Source organism: Megalobrama amblycephala, linkage group LG13 (genome assembly GCF_018812025.1).
Source record: "Megalobrama amblycephala isolate DHTTF-2021 linkage group LG13, ASM1881202v1, whole genome shotgun sequence".
NCBI lineage: Eukaryota > Metazoa > Chordata > Actinopteri > Cypriniformes > Xenocyprididae > Megalobrama > Megalobrama amblycephala.
The window spans coordinates 9407393-9423990 of NC_063056.1; the positions used below are offsets into that span (position 1 = coordinate 9407393).

The 16598-nt window shown below is 36.4% G+C and overlaps 1 protein-coding gene across 2 annotated transcripts in view; it reads right to left on the reverse strand.

Annotated features, from left to right (window-relative positions):
• Window positions 1-16598, reverse strand: part of LOC125242943 (A disintegrin and metalloproteinase with thrombospondin motifs 16) — a 110831-nt gene that overhangs the window by 55738 nt on the left and 38495 nt on the right. For both annotated transcript variants that reach the window (XM_048152072.1, XM_048152073.1), the window contains exons 10-11: window positions 11107-11260; window positions 2074-2169 (exon numbers count right to left, since the gene is read on the reverse strand). In XM_048152072.1, the coding sequence (XP_048008029.1) occupies window positions 2074-2169; window positions 11107-11260 (250 nt within the window). The remainder of the gene's footprint in view (window positions 1-2073; window positions 2170-11106; window positions 11261-16598) is intronic.

A 16598-nucleotide genomic window follows, 5' to 3' on the forward strand; every position in this document is an offset into this window, starting at 1 on the left:
CCAATCTGCTGTGAAGAGCCTGAATCAGTGCAAAGGCATCCTAAGGGACAACGAGAGAGGGAGGAGAGCAATGACGAATACTGTATCTAACAGCTAACACTGACTAACACAGCAGTGATCTGTCTGTCTGTCTATTTGTGTGGTTGGTGTATCTGACACTTTTTTGTAGTTTGAACAGCAAAAGTTCCACTGTAAAACTTGACCCACACCACACACACGTCTTTAGCTTGAAATCTGAGATGAGATGACATACAGACCCTAAATAAGTTATAGAAACACCTATGCTGATGCAGTGTCAAACAGTCTGTAACTGCATACACATTCAATCATCTGCACTCATTTTTTCTTGTGAAAAAGAAGTGCACTTTAGCATACTTTTATAAAAGAATACTTATTACGGAAAAAAAATATACTTTAAAATAATATACTTAAGTGCAAACTAAGCGTAATGTTTTCGTGGCACTTAATATTAAATGAAAATGTATAATATATATTTAAATATTAAATGCAAAAAGAAGAACTTTAGAGTGCTTTCTGACCCACTTAAATAGGACTTAAGTATCATCATTTATGGTAAACTAGAATATACGTTAATGTTATTTCTATTGAAACTTGTCCGACATGTGTGTAAACATAGTTGTAATAACACTTATAATGATGGTTACATCATTAGTACATTTAGTACATTTAAAATATATTAACTACAGAAAAATAAACTACAGTTAAAATTATAATCAAGTACTTTGCATGTTTTAGTATGTTAGTCAACACATCAAAATAAGTGTACTTCTGGCAGGAACTGCTCTGACACGAAGGTTGAGGATCCAAACACAGCTTTATTATTAAACGCAGAATCATAATTCATAAAAAAGGCAACAGGTCAAAACACAGGGCAGAAAAAAGAGAAATCCAGGAAAGTCAAAACACACGTAACCAGAGGGAGAGCACTCAAAAACGCAGTGTAACACTTACAAGACTTCGCAAAGAATGAGTGAAAATACAGGGCTTATATAGGTAGAGTTTAACCAGATAATGAGACATGGGTGGAAGTGATCAAACAATAATGAGTCCAGGCAAAGAGTTATGGGAATTGAAGTTCATGATGGGACAGCAAGGGAGTCGGGAGGAGTGCCCTCTGGTGGAGATCATGGGCACTCCAGTTGGTGGATGAAACAACTTCTTTAAAGCATTTTTAATTTGACATTTTTGACAAAGTACACTTTTTAAAAGTGTACTTAAGTAAACATAGTCATGAAAGTGTACTCTCTTTAAGTGCACTTACATATTATTACAGATTGTTGCAGTGCTTATAAATAATTTACCTTTGCACACCTTTTTTTTTTTAATTCATATGCCCACGTAATCTTTAATCAAAAAAGTTAACCTCCCCTCCCTCTCGAAAGGACATCTTATCCTTTCGTGACGTATGTCTCAGTGGAGGGTGGGACTAAATATCCTCCACAACTGACTGCAAAATGGACGAAATCAAGTATCGTCCTACATTTTTTTCTGATTCCAGAAGAAAAGACTATCGCAACTTTCGTTTAGTCTGACTTTTCCGACTTTAAAATTTGAAGTACACTACAAGTGCACATTCAATACAATAAAGTGCACAGTAAAGTCTTATTCACAAGGGTTTCCCCTGTGGAACTGAACATTTTCTAGTAGAGTGTGTTCTCATATGAAGCTCCTCAACATCTCTTGTGAACATCACTGTCACTTTATTCTGTTTTTCGTAACTCTCAGCATGAATTGTTCACTCATTCAATCCCCTGGCATTTACACCAGCCTCTCTCTGCTTGGCCTCCCTGGAAACACTCATTTAAGACACTAAACATCTGTTAAAAACTCATCTGAAAGAACAACAAAAACCCCCCGAAATGCTTTCTCCCCCGCAGGGTTAATGTCACAGGCTGAATAACCATGAGAGCATGTTAATGATTAAACTCTTTCAATGACACAAAACAGACCATTTGGCTTTTTCTTTTGTGCCTCTTGAGCTAAAAGGACCGAGTGTAACTTGACTTCTTTTAAGGTGAGATGCTACTGAACACATCCGTGATCGTGACTCACCATCTCTGGACCGCAGGCAGAGCCCTCGGCGGCTGGCATGAACTTGGTCTCACATTTTCTTCCGACCCGATGGCACCACAGGGCTTTGCAGATGTCCTGCGTGACACACATCAAACGGACGTGTTGATACGAATGCATTAAAGAACAGAAGTCTGATAGTTCTACTGAACACATTAAGGATTATAACACATTACGTAATGGATAGATGTTCTTCACAAGCTGTACGAGTCCAAAAGGCAGTTGTACAGAATAATGACACACTGTTTATGATCTCTGGATATAATAATGAGCTGTCTGGTTTGTTTTAGCTTGAGCGTCACATGTCCAACACTCTGTATGTGGGTGATTCTGCAACTAGGGGAACTTTTTTAGGTTACACTTTATTTCGATAGTCCACTTTAGACTTTGCAACTTTGAAACTACATGTCAACTAACTCTCATTATAGAATTAGTAGGCTGTTTGGTTAGGTTTAGGGTTAGTAGATTAGGTTGACATGTACTTGCAAAGTGTTTACTTCCTTTATTCCTTTATTGTTTAAAAAAAAAAGTAAGATCTTGAAAATTCTACTTCTTTCTAACAATTAAAATTAATTTGTTATTCAAGTACAATTTGTGATGTTTTTACAACAAAGATTGTTGTTCTCAATCCTGCTATTACACCAAAGATTTAGAGAACAATTGAGTTTATACTTGGCTATTATCATGAAGATGAGAAGTGACAGATGCGTACATCTCTGCCAGATGTCTTCAAACAGAAAAGTTTTTTATTTTACGCCATGATATGACTGGGGAGTACTGGAAAATTATAATTCAGAAACAACCCATTTCTTTTCATTTTTACAAATTATTAGAATTTCTTTTAGAATGTACAATCATCTACAAACATTACACCAAAATCCACTTGAAAGTGGATCAAATTCATTATCTCATTATTCCAGCACATGTGATAAACATTTAAAAATAAATGCAGTATTGTCACTCTAAAAAACAAAAAAAGATTGCTGTTATTGCTGTAAAAAACTCGTTATTTTTAACCCAGCATTTTTAGAGTGTATGAAGAAGATTAATTTTTCAATATTTCCAGTAATCAAAAATGTCCCTTACTGAAGAATGATTTATGAACTCTTTTTCATAACTCATCAGACACCCTAAACGTGTTTTACTGTCCCAGATATCTACATCTTCCTCTCATTCACTCGCTCTCTATGAAACAAGAGCAAGGAGAGCGAGGAACGGCTGCACGTTTTATATGTCCGTATTACTCACATCTGGATTATTGTATCATATTTTGACAATGGGAGCACAGATGGGAGGAACAGAAGGCATTTTGCCAGAGTGATCACGGTCCAAATCCCAGCACAAGTTCTGCAGCTGTGTGTTAAAGCGAGACCTCCTCAAATCCATCCCCTGTTGTTCCTGCTGAGCTTGAACATCTCAGTCCTATCACAGCTCTGACTGCCAGAGGATATGAAGATGCTAATTCATGGTGAAAGCAGTGAGAGCTCAGGATGACCGAACAGCTTTGCTTGAAAAGCATCTACAGAACAATTTCTATCTCGTTCAGTGACAAGAACGAGCAGGCCACTCTTTGTGCTTTGTTTTTACAGTCCAATGTAAATTCATGTTCCATTTCCATTTGATGTTTCAGATTCTGGGATAATGGAACACTTTACTATCCAATAATATCACAGTTTTGTATGGCTGTATTTACATTTTGTTCATTAACACACAATTTAAAATCTCAAGTTTAAATTTATTAAGTAAAAATGTTTCAGAATTAAGAAGAACTACAATGATACTGTAAGCATATCTGTATATTTCTTCCATGAACATATTTTAGTTCCTGCTAACTGTTTCTGGGTCAAAGACATTAATTTACTTACTTATACACTAACTTTGAAAAGTTTGGGATCTGTAAGATTTTAAATATTTTTGAAAGAAGTCTCTTCTGCTCACCAAGGCTGCATTTATTTGATCAAAAATACAGTAAAAACAGTAATATTGAGAAATATCATTACAATTTCAAATAACTGTTTTCTATTGTAATTTATTTTAAAATATAACTTATGTCTGTGATGCAAAGCTGAATTGTCAGCATCATTACTCTAGTCCTCAGTGTCACATGATCCTTCAGAAATCATTCTAATATGCTGATTTGCTGCTCAAGAAACATTTCTTATTATTATCAGTGTTGAAAACAGTTGTGTGGCTTCAATTTTTGTGGAAACTGTGATTTTTAAGGATTCTTTGATGAACAGATTATTTAGATTTTTTTAAAGAAAGAAATAGTATACTTTACTGTTACTTTTGATCAGTTTAGTGCATCCTTGCTGAATAAAAGTATTAATTAAAAATACAAAAAATCTTAATCACCTCAAATTTCTGAATGGTAGTGTATGTGTAATAAGCATTTTTTCCACTGTAAATAAGTTTTAGCCCTAAAGTAAATGAAATTAATAGTATTTTGGAAAATTTTATTACATTTACATGCAGCTCAAAATATGCTGACATGCATTCAAGTGAGGTTAAGTCATATCAGAAGCTATTTTATTCTCCATGGGGGCTGCAATGTTGAGATCACATGCTAATACCAATAATAATCACTTACTACTTGGTCATTGCCCTACTATGAAACTTATTTTGGTAGGAATTAATTAATCATGCATGAGAAATACACCTGTGAATACGGTAGTTCTATTATGGCAGCTGAAAGCTTACATCCATGTCAATAGTTCTGTTGTATCGGCTAGCAAAACATAAAGCACAATTTGCACAGTTATGGTACATACATTTAGTGAAATCTTTGTTCAAAAAGTTAAATGTATCTCTTTATCATAGCTTGATTATGCTGTATAATTAACATAGTCATCATCAGCGCCCAGTGCAGCAGACTGTATCTCGTCTCAATTCTCTGACTGCATATGTACACTTAGGTGAGATCAGGACAATAGGAGCCCAGAAAACAGAGCTTCCCATTGGCTTCCCTCCAAAGTATATTTAGCTCTGCCTTTGCTTCACGAGACTGCGCAGGCCTGGAGAGAGAGGTCTGCCGGAGCTGCACTCTATCAGATTTCTCTACGGGGAGGTCCAATTTTAGATGTATAGACTAGACAGTGGAAAAATTATTTTAGCAAATCTCTATTGAGTTGATTTACAGATTTCAGTAATAGAGAAATAGAGCAAGTGCTCTCCTCTCAGGTGTTACGAATAATCAAACCGTCTGAGCCATCAGATTCCCTAAAGGATGCAGGTCAAATGTTCACAGAAAGAACACAAATCTGTAAAAAAATATGGGCTAATGTACTGTGTTAGCATGAAGGAATTTTCTGTATTGATATTTTACAGGTGTTTTACCCCTTTTAATTACGCATTACTTTAAACCCTTATACGCATCCAGTCCTTACTGGTAAATGACTTCTAAGAGATTATGTGAAAGGGACCGTTTCAAAAATACTGGCAATTTCCCAGTATGAGAAGTTGTTTGTCTGGCTATCACCAGACCGAGCTCAATTTAAAATTGAACATTGGTCTGGGGAGTCTGTATGTATTTTCTACTGCACAAGGCGTGATCAACGAGCATTATTCACGCAATTGGATAGTCCTTCAACCAATCAGATCAACTATCCAGGTGACGTATTTTGCAGAGCGACGCGACAACTCCAGACAGGTTTAGTTTGTATTGGTTTGTAGCACTGATCAGCGGTTTGCAGAAGCAGCAATGGCATCAAGTGATTTTTGCAGGTTGTGCAAAAAAAAAAAAAAAAAAAAAACATGAAAGTGAGTGGTATTTACACCCACTCGAGCGATTTGTTTGCTAAACTAAAGAAGTCATTCAGCATCGTCGAGAGGTTAAAATTGGATTGGAATTGGATTGACGGTCGTGCTTGCCGTCGCTTCTCTATCGTCATCGTGTTATACCCGCCAATAGAGAGCAAGGAGGATAAGCCAGTCTGTGAGTGGTTCCCGCAAAAGTGTAACAGAAGCAGTAGAAATGAATGTACGGGTTTCCAGAGTTGCTGGGCGAAATCAAATCGCCGGCAGATCAGGCTGGGTTTACCCAGTCTAAGAAGTTGTTACATTACCAGTAAATTACCGGTATGATGCTGTGTGTGAACAAAGAACAGGAATACCGGTATGAGTACGTACGAGGTCAGAACGCTCTGACGGAAGAAATCAGCTTTGAGCCAATCAAAGCTCTGTTGGAGCTGTTTCAGCTGTAAACATGCGCTAGACATCTGACCGTTGCGCTGAATCTCATGTTCGCCTTCTTTTTCATTCATCAGCTTTGCGGGTCTGCAGTTATTGTGTACTATAGTAACTTCAATACTATAGTAAATGTTATGCGTCTTGTGTTTTTAAGACCAAAACCACATTCTGTGTGATCATCCTCCAGTACATCCAGAAGTACAAAAAAAAAAAAAACAGTCAGAGAAACTAAAACACTTCTGCTTATCCAGCTGGATGAAGAAAATGGCTCAGCATTTTCAGGTAATTTCTGATGATTGGCATCGCAGAGTTTACCGGTAATTGGTACTGATTTGTGAACAGTGTTGGGGAAAGTTACTTTTAAAAGTAATGCATTACATTATTACGTTACACCCTAAAAAAAGTAACTAATTGCGTTACTTTTTTAAAGGCCCTTTCACATCAAAAGTGAATTGAATAAGCCTCAGGCTGAAGGAAATGTATATTTACACCTGTACAGTAGAGGGCGCAGCTCAAACAAGCAGCTCAAACAAACCTTTCCATTCTGGATTAAAGAAGAATAGGATACGGGACAAGGAAGTTTATTAGTATGGTTGAATTAGATCACTGAAGGTCAGCAGCAAAGACAATGGTTAATAAAGTAAGATTAAATACAATTTATTCAGTTACATTTACAAAATACATTTTATTCATTTTTGAAGAATACTGAATGTTTTCATACAAGTGAGATGAGCAAATGCATGTTCACATTTGGTCTAGAACTACAATAACCATCATTTTTACACAGCACACACAACACCTCTACACTTTATTTCTCTCAACCTGAGGGCAGGAGAGCTGTCAGTCAATAAATGTGAAAAAGTAACTTGCATTACTTATTTGAAAAATTAACTTAGACATTTTGTTGTAAATTGAAAAAGTAATGCATTACTAGTTACTTAAAAAAGTAATCTGATTATGTAACTCAAGTTACTTTTAATGCATTTTGGCTAAGGCTATTGGCTATTGTCTTTTGTGGTAGGGTTAAGGAAAACTTTAAAGGTAATGTCCTTGCAGAAAATTATCAGTACCTTTTACATTTTTCCAGTTTTTGTCTTACAGTGTACGTCACTGAGGCATCTGTGCAAAAAAAAAAAAAAAAAAGTGTGGAAAGAGCTGCATTCATGAAACTCTTTGAACACCATTATTTTTTCCTCTAATTTTTTTTTTTTTTTTTTTTTTAGTTGTTTTTAATTGGTTTTCAGCTAAATGATATCCATCCCTTAGTTTGAGAAGATATCATGTTTTTAAAGAATATTTTGAATTCAGTTTTATGACCTTGTGAACATTTTGGTGGCTACATATCACATTCACATTTGTAAATCAAAGAAATGTAAACCTTCCTTTACATTATTTCTTCATCATGAAGACCTCTGACAGACCTCTCCAGTGATGCGGTTTCTGTCTCAGGTGAGGCATTACTCTCAATCACACTGTCAAGCTTGATCCCTGCTCTCCCTGCTTCCTCTTTCCAAATGATGACCTTAAACTCCACGATAAGAACCTCACAAATGGATTCTTATCAGTCTGAAACAACTTTAACCATAATGCCGCTCAGACTGGATCAAATATATCAGTCTCATGTTCCCACTGAAAAGACGTGAAGCTGCAATACCTTACCAGACAAAAATTTGGGGTCATTAAAAAAAATTCTCTCAAAAGAAATTAATACTTTTTATTCAGAAAGGATGCATTAAATTGATCAAAAGTAAAAGGACAAATAATGTTGATTTTTTTTTTATAATTGAATATGATAATATATAATATAAATATTGTTCTTTCAGACTTTACAAAGTGCTCGACTCTTGCATTGTCAACACAAGATCTTGACCAAAACTGATGCACCTTTTGATGGAAACGAATGTTGTGATGTTATTTCCGTCAAGAGGTGCATCAATTTTGGTCAAGATCTTGTATTGACAATGCAAGAGTCAAGCACTCTTTAACACTCTGGGGTCGGCGGTCACGCCGGCGTGATCACCTAGTTTTTTTTCTAACCAGTGTGAAAGAGATTCAAAATACTCTGTCAGTGTTGCACATACAATTAAGAGTTATACACCATTTTAATCTGTGGAATATTTTCTTTTATTTGTGTACACTCAGAGTAAAAACACAATGTTGTGCTTTTTGTAAAATAAAGAAAACAAACATGATGCGTGATCTCTCGTCTCCCTCTGAACGAAGTCCAATCTGATAGTTCTCAGAAAATGAACTGTAACTTATGAATACTAATCACAAAAAAATTATACTTGTGTCTAAAGAAACGTTGAAATGTCAGGTTTTAAATCGTGTAAGTCGCAAAACGAAAACAAACCTTCTGTGTTTATGTAATCTGTATGAAAAGAGAGTCATGTCAGAAGTCCTTGATTCAGCTCATTATCTGCTAATGCGGCCACGCCCACGGAGCCAGCGCTATTCAGAGGCAAATTCAGTCAATACTCATGTCTTGAAAAGTGTTTTGAATAGCCATAGAAAGCGATGTCTGGCCTCTGTTAGTTCAGTTATTTCCTGGATTGCCTATTCTTCTTTAGCATTGGCATTTGTGGACTAAAAGTGTACAGAGCGCCCTCCGGCTGCAAGTATGAATTGTAAACACAGTATCCAGCGTTCACAGTGACGACAATAAATAATGAATAAATACTCCTCTGTATAGAAAATTGACATAAACATGAGAATCCATCAATATTTCTCCAAATGTGCATGCTTTTAAGCTAAAAGCCTATATGAAATGCCATAGAGGTAACATAACTGTTCAGACACTTTGTATCATAGAAATGCATTATATTTTAATAATAGAATACCATTATTTTAAATTGTAATAATATTTAACAGTATTGCTGTTTTTTCTGTATGTTTGATTTACATTATGATGAGCTTGAGACATGATCAACAGAGGGTTTTTTCACAGCCTATCTGACTGAAAGGCCTCATTATTTATGCAGGTCATTAGAGCTCTTTTATGCGATTCTTTTGTCTTCTCAGGTGAGAATCACCCATTATTCATGATTATTCACGCCTCCACGCATACTGTGTTTCTTGACCAAAGATGTTTTAGAAAATTTAAATCTCTTTATTGTTTTATATGAACAAGCAGGCAGCATAATTTTTACCTCATTTTGAAGCAAAAACTCTAGTCTACAACCTCAAATACCCAGAAGTCTTGTGAACACAGATTTAATATACTTTTTTTGGCTTTATTTCAGTGACTTAAGTTTTTTGTTTTTTCAATAAACACGCATAAACATTATTCCTTCAAAAATACAAACATGTACATGTTCCTTACATATTATTGTAGCCTAGTTTGTGCTGAATACAGTGTAATTACACTTTTTCCATTAATATGTTTATGAACAACTGAAAAAAGCACAAATGTCAGGGCATGTCAAAACTTCTCCAGGCCCCAAATCAGCCTCAGACCCCTGAGGGTTAAAGTCTCCTCCAGCACATCCCAAAGACTTTCAATGAATTTAAGGTCTGGACTCCAATTTAGAGGAGCTAACTCATGTGTGCTCCCTCCCAACCATTCTTTCACAACTTGAGCCTGATGAATCTTGACATTGTTATCCTGGAATATGGCCATAATGTGTCTTTCTACATGGTTGTTTAAGAAATGAAAAGCTACACACTCCATCAATTGACCCTTCGTAAAGACCCGCCCCCCTTAGTTACTGTTGCTTTGTCCGAAAAGCCATGGCGCTGTCACGCCACACACAGTGAAAAATACATCGCGGAGCAAAGAGGACACTGACAACACGTCGACAGACAAGAAAAAGCAGGTTACTTATTATATTAAACAAAGTCCCAGCTTTCAAACTGGGTAGTTTTTTAAGAAATTCAAACAATAAAAACCGTTTTGTGGCTCTTTAATGTGTCGTGACAGATTGCTGTAGCGCCTCAGCTCAAGAGGCTCATAAACCGATCATGTCTTCCTACTAGTTCATTTATAGCATCAAATAAACATGAATGAACATGATAATGAATGTTCTTTCAAACGCGGAAAGATGTCAATATACACAATTTTTCAATTTTTCTCCACCGAGGTTAATCTTCTAACTCCTGACTGCTTTGTCGGACAAAAAGGCGGATTCGGCGTTTTGATTGGTTACATCGCTTGTCAATCAAACTCCCGGTGAAGGGTCAATTGGGTTTAAAAGAACTGTTCTTAAACATATAACATGCTAGAAAAATAATACAGCAATAATGATCCAGTCACAGACTCTTAAGTATTTGCCCAAAATCTTACTGACTCCAAACTTTTGAACAATAGAGTATTTTTGGAAGTTGGTGCACTAGTTACAACCATTCTCCTTACCTAGGAAGGTCTGCTTCACAAGACCATGCTTGTTTGAGCAGAAAGTTTTGTTGGTGAACAGTATGTCCAAGTAGACCAACAATGAACCAGCACTAACCTAGTTAAGCATGAATCAGCATGGAAACTCAAGTGCTCCTAGAAAGGTCCAATTTGGAAGTTGTAACTAAGGCTGTTTCTCTGATTTTGGTTGAAGTAAAATGCACATGCTGGGCAATTTCGCACATGTTTTATCTTTCCCGTGTAGTAGTTTTTGTAGTGTAAACGTTCGCCTCATTAACAGGCTAAATGAGCAGTGCTTCCTCTCAAGCTTGAATAGCTAATCTTCAACAGTATTTACTCAAAATGTAGCTAGAATGTGTCATGTGGTGCTGTTCATGTGCACTCAACTCATAAATATGATATCTCTGACATAACAGTTTTTTCACAAGTGATTTCATCTATAAAACAATATGAAATATTGATATTAATAGTCTTGCCTTCTTGAAGTCCAGAGTGCACAGTTTAGCTTTCTCTCCAAACTGCCACTTGCACTGCGTGTCGGCGTCGTACAGCTCTCCGGGAAGTTTCTCTGGGTATTTGTACTCCTGTATGGCGCTGGGCTCGTCAGACAGACAGGTGGCCTGGGCAGTACTGAGACAGAAACATGACTGTAAAACAGCTTGACTCCAGTACAGCAGAGATGGACACCATGACAACATAACAACAGTAGTTCCCTTAGCTACATTTAGAGATTTCTCTTTTCAACACAGTCTCTGACGTATGTTATTCAATGCCGCCATTATTATACAGGCCGACAGAGAGGCTCCGTGTGTAAAGGATATCAAGGATCATGAGAAAGTATTTTACATTGTTTAATACCCTGTGTTTTACACAATCAGACATACAGTGAAACCCTGAATGAGCTCTGAGTAGTTTAGCAGACGCTCCGGGCCGCTCGCCTTCTCGATGACGAGAGTGTGTCAGTATGTGAGTGGGATGTACACCGTGTGCAGAATTATTAGGCGAGTTGATTTTCTGATCGTATTTTTTTTTCCTAGCACATTTTACCAATTCCAAAACACATCAATCAATAACTACTATTAATTTTGTATTTAATAATTTATAAGTGATATATAATTGTTCATGAAGGCTGGAAATGAAAAACGCCTTATATTCAGCTGTGTAATTTTTAACAGGCAAAATGAGCCAAAAAAGGGATTTAACTCAAACTGAAAAGTCAAAAATTACGAAATGCTCATGAGAAGGATGCAATACTATTGCAATACTAGAAAGTGCAAAGTTAAGGCATGACCAATGGACAGCAAAATGCTCGTTGGGTCAGCAGGGTCAGATAAAAATAGGTGGAAAAAAGTTAACTGCAAAAGAATTAAGAATTTAGGTGAAGAATTAAGTGTGAAACCATCAGCAACCCTTTAGTCTCCAGTGCCATCGGAAGCTGTGACGTTGCTCTGATTTTGCTTTTCAAACCGGAAGACAGAAATTGCTCTAAAAAATGCAAAAATAACTCATTTCTACTTATGGATAAAATGAATGAGTACCTTTTGAGTGTTGAGTATGAGTGTTTTCAGTGATATGCAGCCTGGACATATCTGTTCAGATATCTAAAAATGTTTTGGGGTTTCATGATCCTTTAATTCTTTTGCAGTTAACATGTGTCTTTTCTTCTCAACCTGATTTTTATCTGACCCTGCTGACCCATTGAGCATTTTGCAGTCCATTAGTCATTCCTTAACTTTGCAATTTCTAGTATTGCATCCTTCTCATGATAATTTTTGACTTTCCAGTCCGATAAATCTTTTTTTTGGCTCATTTTGCCTGTAAAAGAAAATCTGTCTAATAATTATACACAGCTGAATGAATATAAGGCGTTTTTCATTTCCAGCCTTCATGAACAATTATATATCACTTATAAATGATTCATTAAATTAATAGTAGTTATTAAGATTGATGTGGTTTGGAATTGGTAACATGCTTGGGGAAAAATATGATCATAAAATCAACTTGCCTAATAGGTTTGTAATAGGCGTCACATCGTATATTAGTTAATATAAGACACACATCCTGAAAAACATACAGGTGCTCAACCAAAATAATTAAAGAACTCTGAACAGAAGGTCAGCACATTGCTTCTCCCATACCTGAGTTTAGGAATGCATGAATTTGTGCCAAAAATCAGATTTTCTGATGAAATGTTTATATACACTACCATTCAAAAGTTTGGAAACATGACTATTTTTAATGTTTTTGAAAGAAGTATCTTATGCTCATCAAGCCTGCATTTATTTGATCAAAAATGCATTAAAAAAAAACAATAATATTGTGAAATTATTAAATTATTAAATACATTATTAAAATAATGGTTTTCTATTTTATTATACTTTAAATTAGATTTTTTTTTTTTTTCTGTAATGCAAAGCTGAATTTTCAGCATCATTACTCCTGTCTTTTGTGTCACATGATCCTTCAGCAATCATTCTAATATGCTGATTTGATACTCAGTGCTGAAAACAGTTGTGTTGCTTAATATTTTTTGGAAACTGTGATACTTTTTTTAGGATTCATTGATGAATAAAAGGTTAAAATGAAGAGCATTTATTCAAAATAGAAATATTTTCTAACAATATAAATCTTTACTATCACTTTTGATCAATTTAACACATCCTTGCTAAAAAAAGGTTTAATTTCTTTAAAAAAAATAAAATAAATAAATACTATCCCCAAACTTTTGAACAGTAGTGTATATTGTTACAAAAGATTTAATTTAAATCCTGAAAAAAAAGTATCACGTTATAAAAAAAATTTTAGGCAGCACAACATTTGTTCATCAATCAGCACAGAATGATTTCTGAAGGATCATGTGACACTGAAGACTGGATTTAACAATTCAGCTTTGCATCACAGACATAAATTATATTTTAAAGTATATTATTTTAAATTGTAATAATATTTTACAATATTACTGTTTTTTTTCTGTATTTTTGATCAAATAAATGCAGGCTTGATGAGTAGAAGAGACTTCTTTCGAAAACATTAAAAATAGTAATGTTTCCAAACTTTTGAATCGTAGTGTAAGAAAAATAATATGTGACCCGTGCTGCCAAAATGAGTCGGAATGCGCACGGGCTAATTCCGAGCTACAGGGAAAACAAGTGAAAAATGTCAATTTTTCTCGAAATTGAGGTTTTCACAAAAATGAGTTCATTAAGCCCTCGTCTAGCGATCCCAATGCTCCAAATAGCGATTAAACATTTAAAAGTATCTTTATTTGTATGTTTTTTTTCTGAGAGGAGTTGCCTACCTTTCCTTTGACCATGAACAATGCCGTTTTTCTCTGCTGTTATTCCAACTTTGTAAATATTCATAGCGACTTCTCGGTGCCTCAACCAATGAAATGTGATTTTCAAACTCATGCTGATGTAAACAAAATGATCTTACTCGCACTGACTGACAGATCCAAGGTCTTAATAGACTGTCTATTTCATTCTGTTAATTGTGGAATCATGGGGGAAATAATAAAAAATTTAACATATATATATTTTTCCTATAGACATGGGTTTTGACTTGGTTTGTGCCAAATTTGGTATTACCAGGGATTGTAAGGTTTTGGTTGCTAGGTGATTTTGTTTTGGAACCTTCAGAAAACTTCAACTCGATTTTTCTCAAAATTGACTTCAAACAGGTGTAGCTCAGTAATTTTTTGTCAGATTCCAACAAATCATACATCATTCTGAAGACTTTGTTAATAGAGAATGTGAAAATAATAACAAATTTTTTAAAATTTGCTCATTGCGACTCATTTTGCCAGCACGGTTCACATATATAAAATGAGTATAAGGAAAATAATAGGAGCGCTTGCTTAATAGATAGCACCAAAAGCAGGGCAATTTTTGACTAGTTGAATAGTAAAAATGAGTAGTCAACTGAACGGTTTGTGTCAGTACAGATGTTGTTGTATCAGAACATTGCACTACAAAGTTGAAGTCTACTAAATCCATCTATCCCAGAATCCCTCTGTGTTTCAGTGGACCCTGTGAAGGGAAACCCTGTCCTCCAGTCCTGCTTCCAATTATCTGGAGAAGGATCAATGCAGCAGCATCTGGCCCACAGAGGCAGGAATGTCAGTGTCAGATGAATCTGATTCAGTTCCTCATCACCACTCAGTTTTCCCAGTGTCACCTCTTTAAGTTTCCCCCCCAGATTAAGGCGACCGACAGCTATAAGACAGACCTGCTCAAGCCAGACCCGGACAGACTCCCTTTCAAGCTCTGTTTTATTAGTGAGGAGAGTGATAAAAGCGGAGGGCTGTGACAGAGGGTCTGAAAGCAGAACAGGCTTTAGCTACTTGAAGATCTTGTGATCTGCAGGCTGTATGTCGAGAGGCACATGGTGACGTAGGTGAGGCTGCTCATGAGGAATGAGAAACAGATGGGAGGACAGCTGACGGAGAGAGCATTGCCATATTTATCTGCAGCACGCTGCTGTTTTTGGGGTGTCGTGGGTGTGGAAAGAGAAATGAGGGATGATCATTCTGCAGTTTGTCGCCTTCAGATGCCCAGAGAGTCCTGGAAAAGCTGTGGATCACAGGCAGACTCTGGCCACACTAATGCGACTGTCACGCTACAGGTTTTGGTACATATGAATTTGATTAACCATGCAGTCTGATTGGATTGATTGGTCGGCTCCTTCCTTGCACTGGTTTGCAACACTGATGGATGCTGAACTAAGTGAGATGGTGAAACTCAAACCATAAACTTTGGGGAGGCAGCAATAAAGCATCATGATCGCATTCATTTTTGATGCAGAGCTGGCGATATGAGTGACAGTGACCATTTTTGACTGGATGTAGGCATGTCCAGCAATTTGAGAATGTTGAGAAAAGTTTTAACATTGTACAAATAAAGGGCAACTACCAATGATAGTGAAGTCAATGGAGCTCACGTGATCAGTCTCCTGTCAGCGTTAGCGTATCAACCAGCGTACGTCATTGGGGAAATAGAGTGCTGCAGTGAAGTTAGCATCATCCTGTATCCCCTGACAAAAACCCAATAGGATTTTTCCATTGACTATTGCAGAAAACAAGCTTTGCTTCCAACAAAAGTGTATGATTCTTAAAGGATTAGTTTACTTTAAAATGAAAATTACTCCAAGCTTTACTCACCCTCAAGCCATCCTAGGTGTATATGACTTTCTTCTTTCTGATAAACACAATATCCTGATGTGTCAAAGCTTTATAATGGCAGTGAAAGGGGGCAACGAGTTTGAAGCTCAAGAAAGTGCATCCATCCATCATAAACATACTCCACACGGCTCCGGCGGGTAAATAAAGCTTCCTTCTGAAGTGAAGCGATGCATTTATGTAAGAAAAATATCCATATTTACCAAGTTATAAAGTAAAATATTTAGCTTCCGCCAGACAGCGTTCTGTAGTTCAACTTATGTAACTGACGCAACGTAAGTTTTATGTCTTTCCGTATTCGTAAGTTGAATACGGAAAGCGTAGGACGTAGTGTAAGCGTTTTGAACTGTGAGAGGCGTTACACTTTCTTCCTAAGTTGAATACGGAAGGCGGTCTGGTGGAAGCTAGATATTTTACTTTATAACTTGTTATATATTTTTCTTACACAAACACATCGCTTCGCTCCAGAAGGCCTTAAAGGTGCCATCGAATTGAAAATTGAATTTACCTCGGCATAGTTGAATAACAAGAGTTCAGTACATGGAAATGACATACAGTGAGTTTCAAACTCCATTGTTTCCTCCTTCTTATATAAATCTCATTTGTTTAAAAGACCTCAGAAGAACAGGCGAATCTCAACATAACACCGACTGTTACGTAACAGTCGGGATCATTAATATGTACGCCCCCAATATTTGCATATGCCAGCCCATGATCGAGGCATTACACAAGGGCAGCCAGTATTAACGTCTGGATCTGTGCACAGCTGAATCATCAGACTAGGTAAGCAAG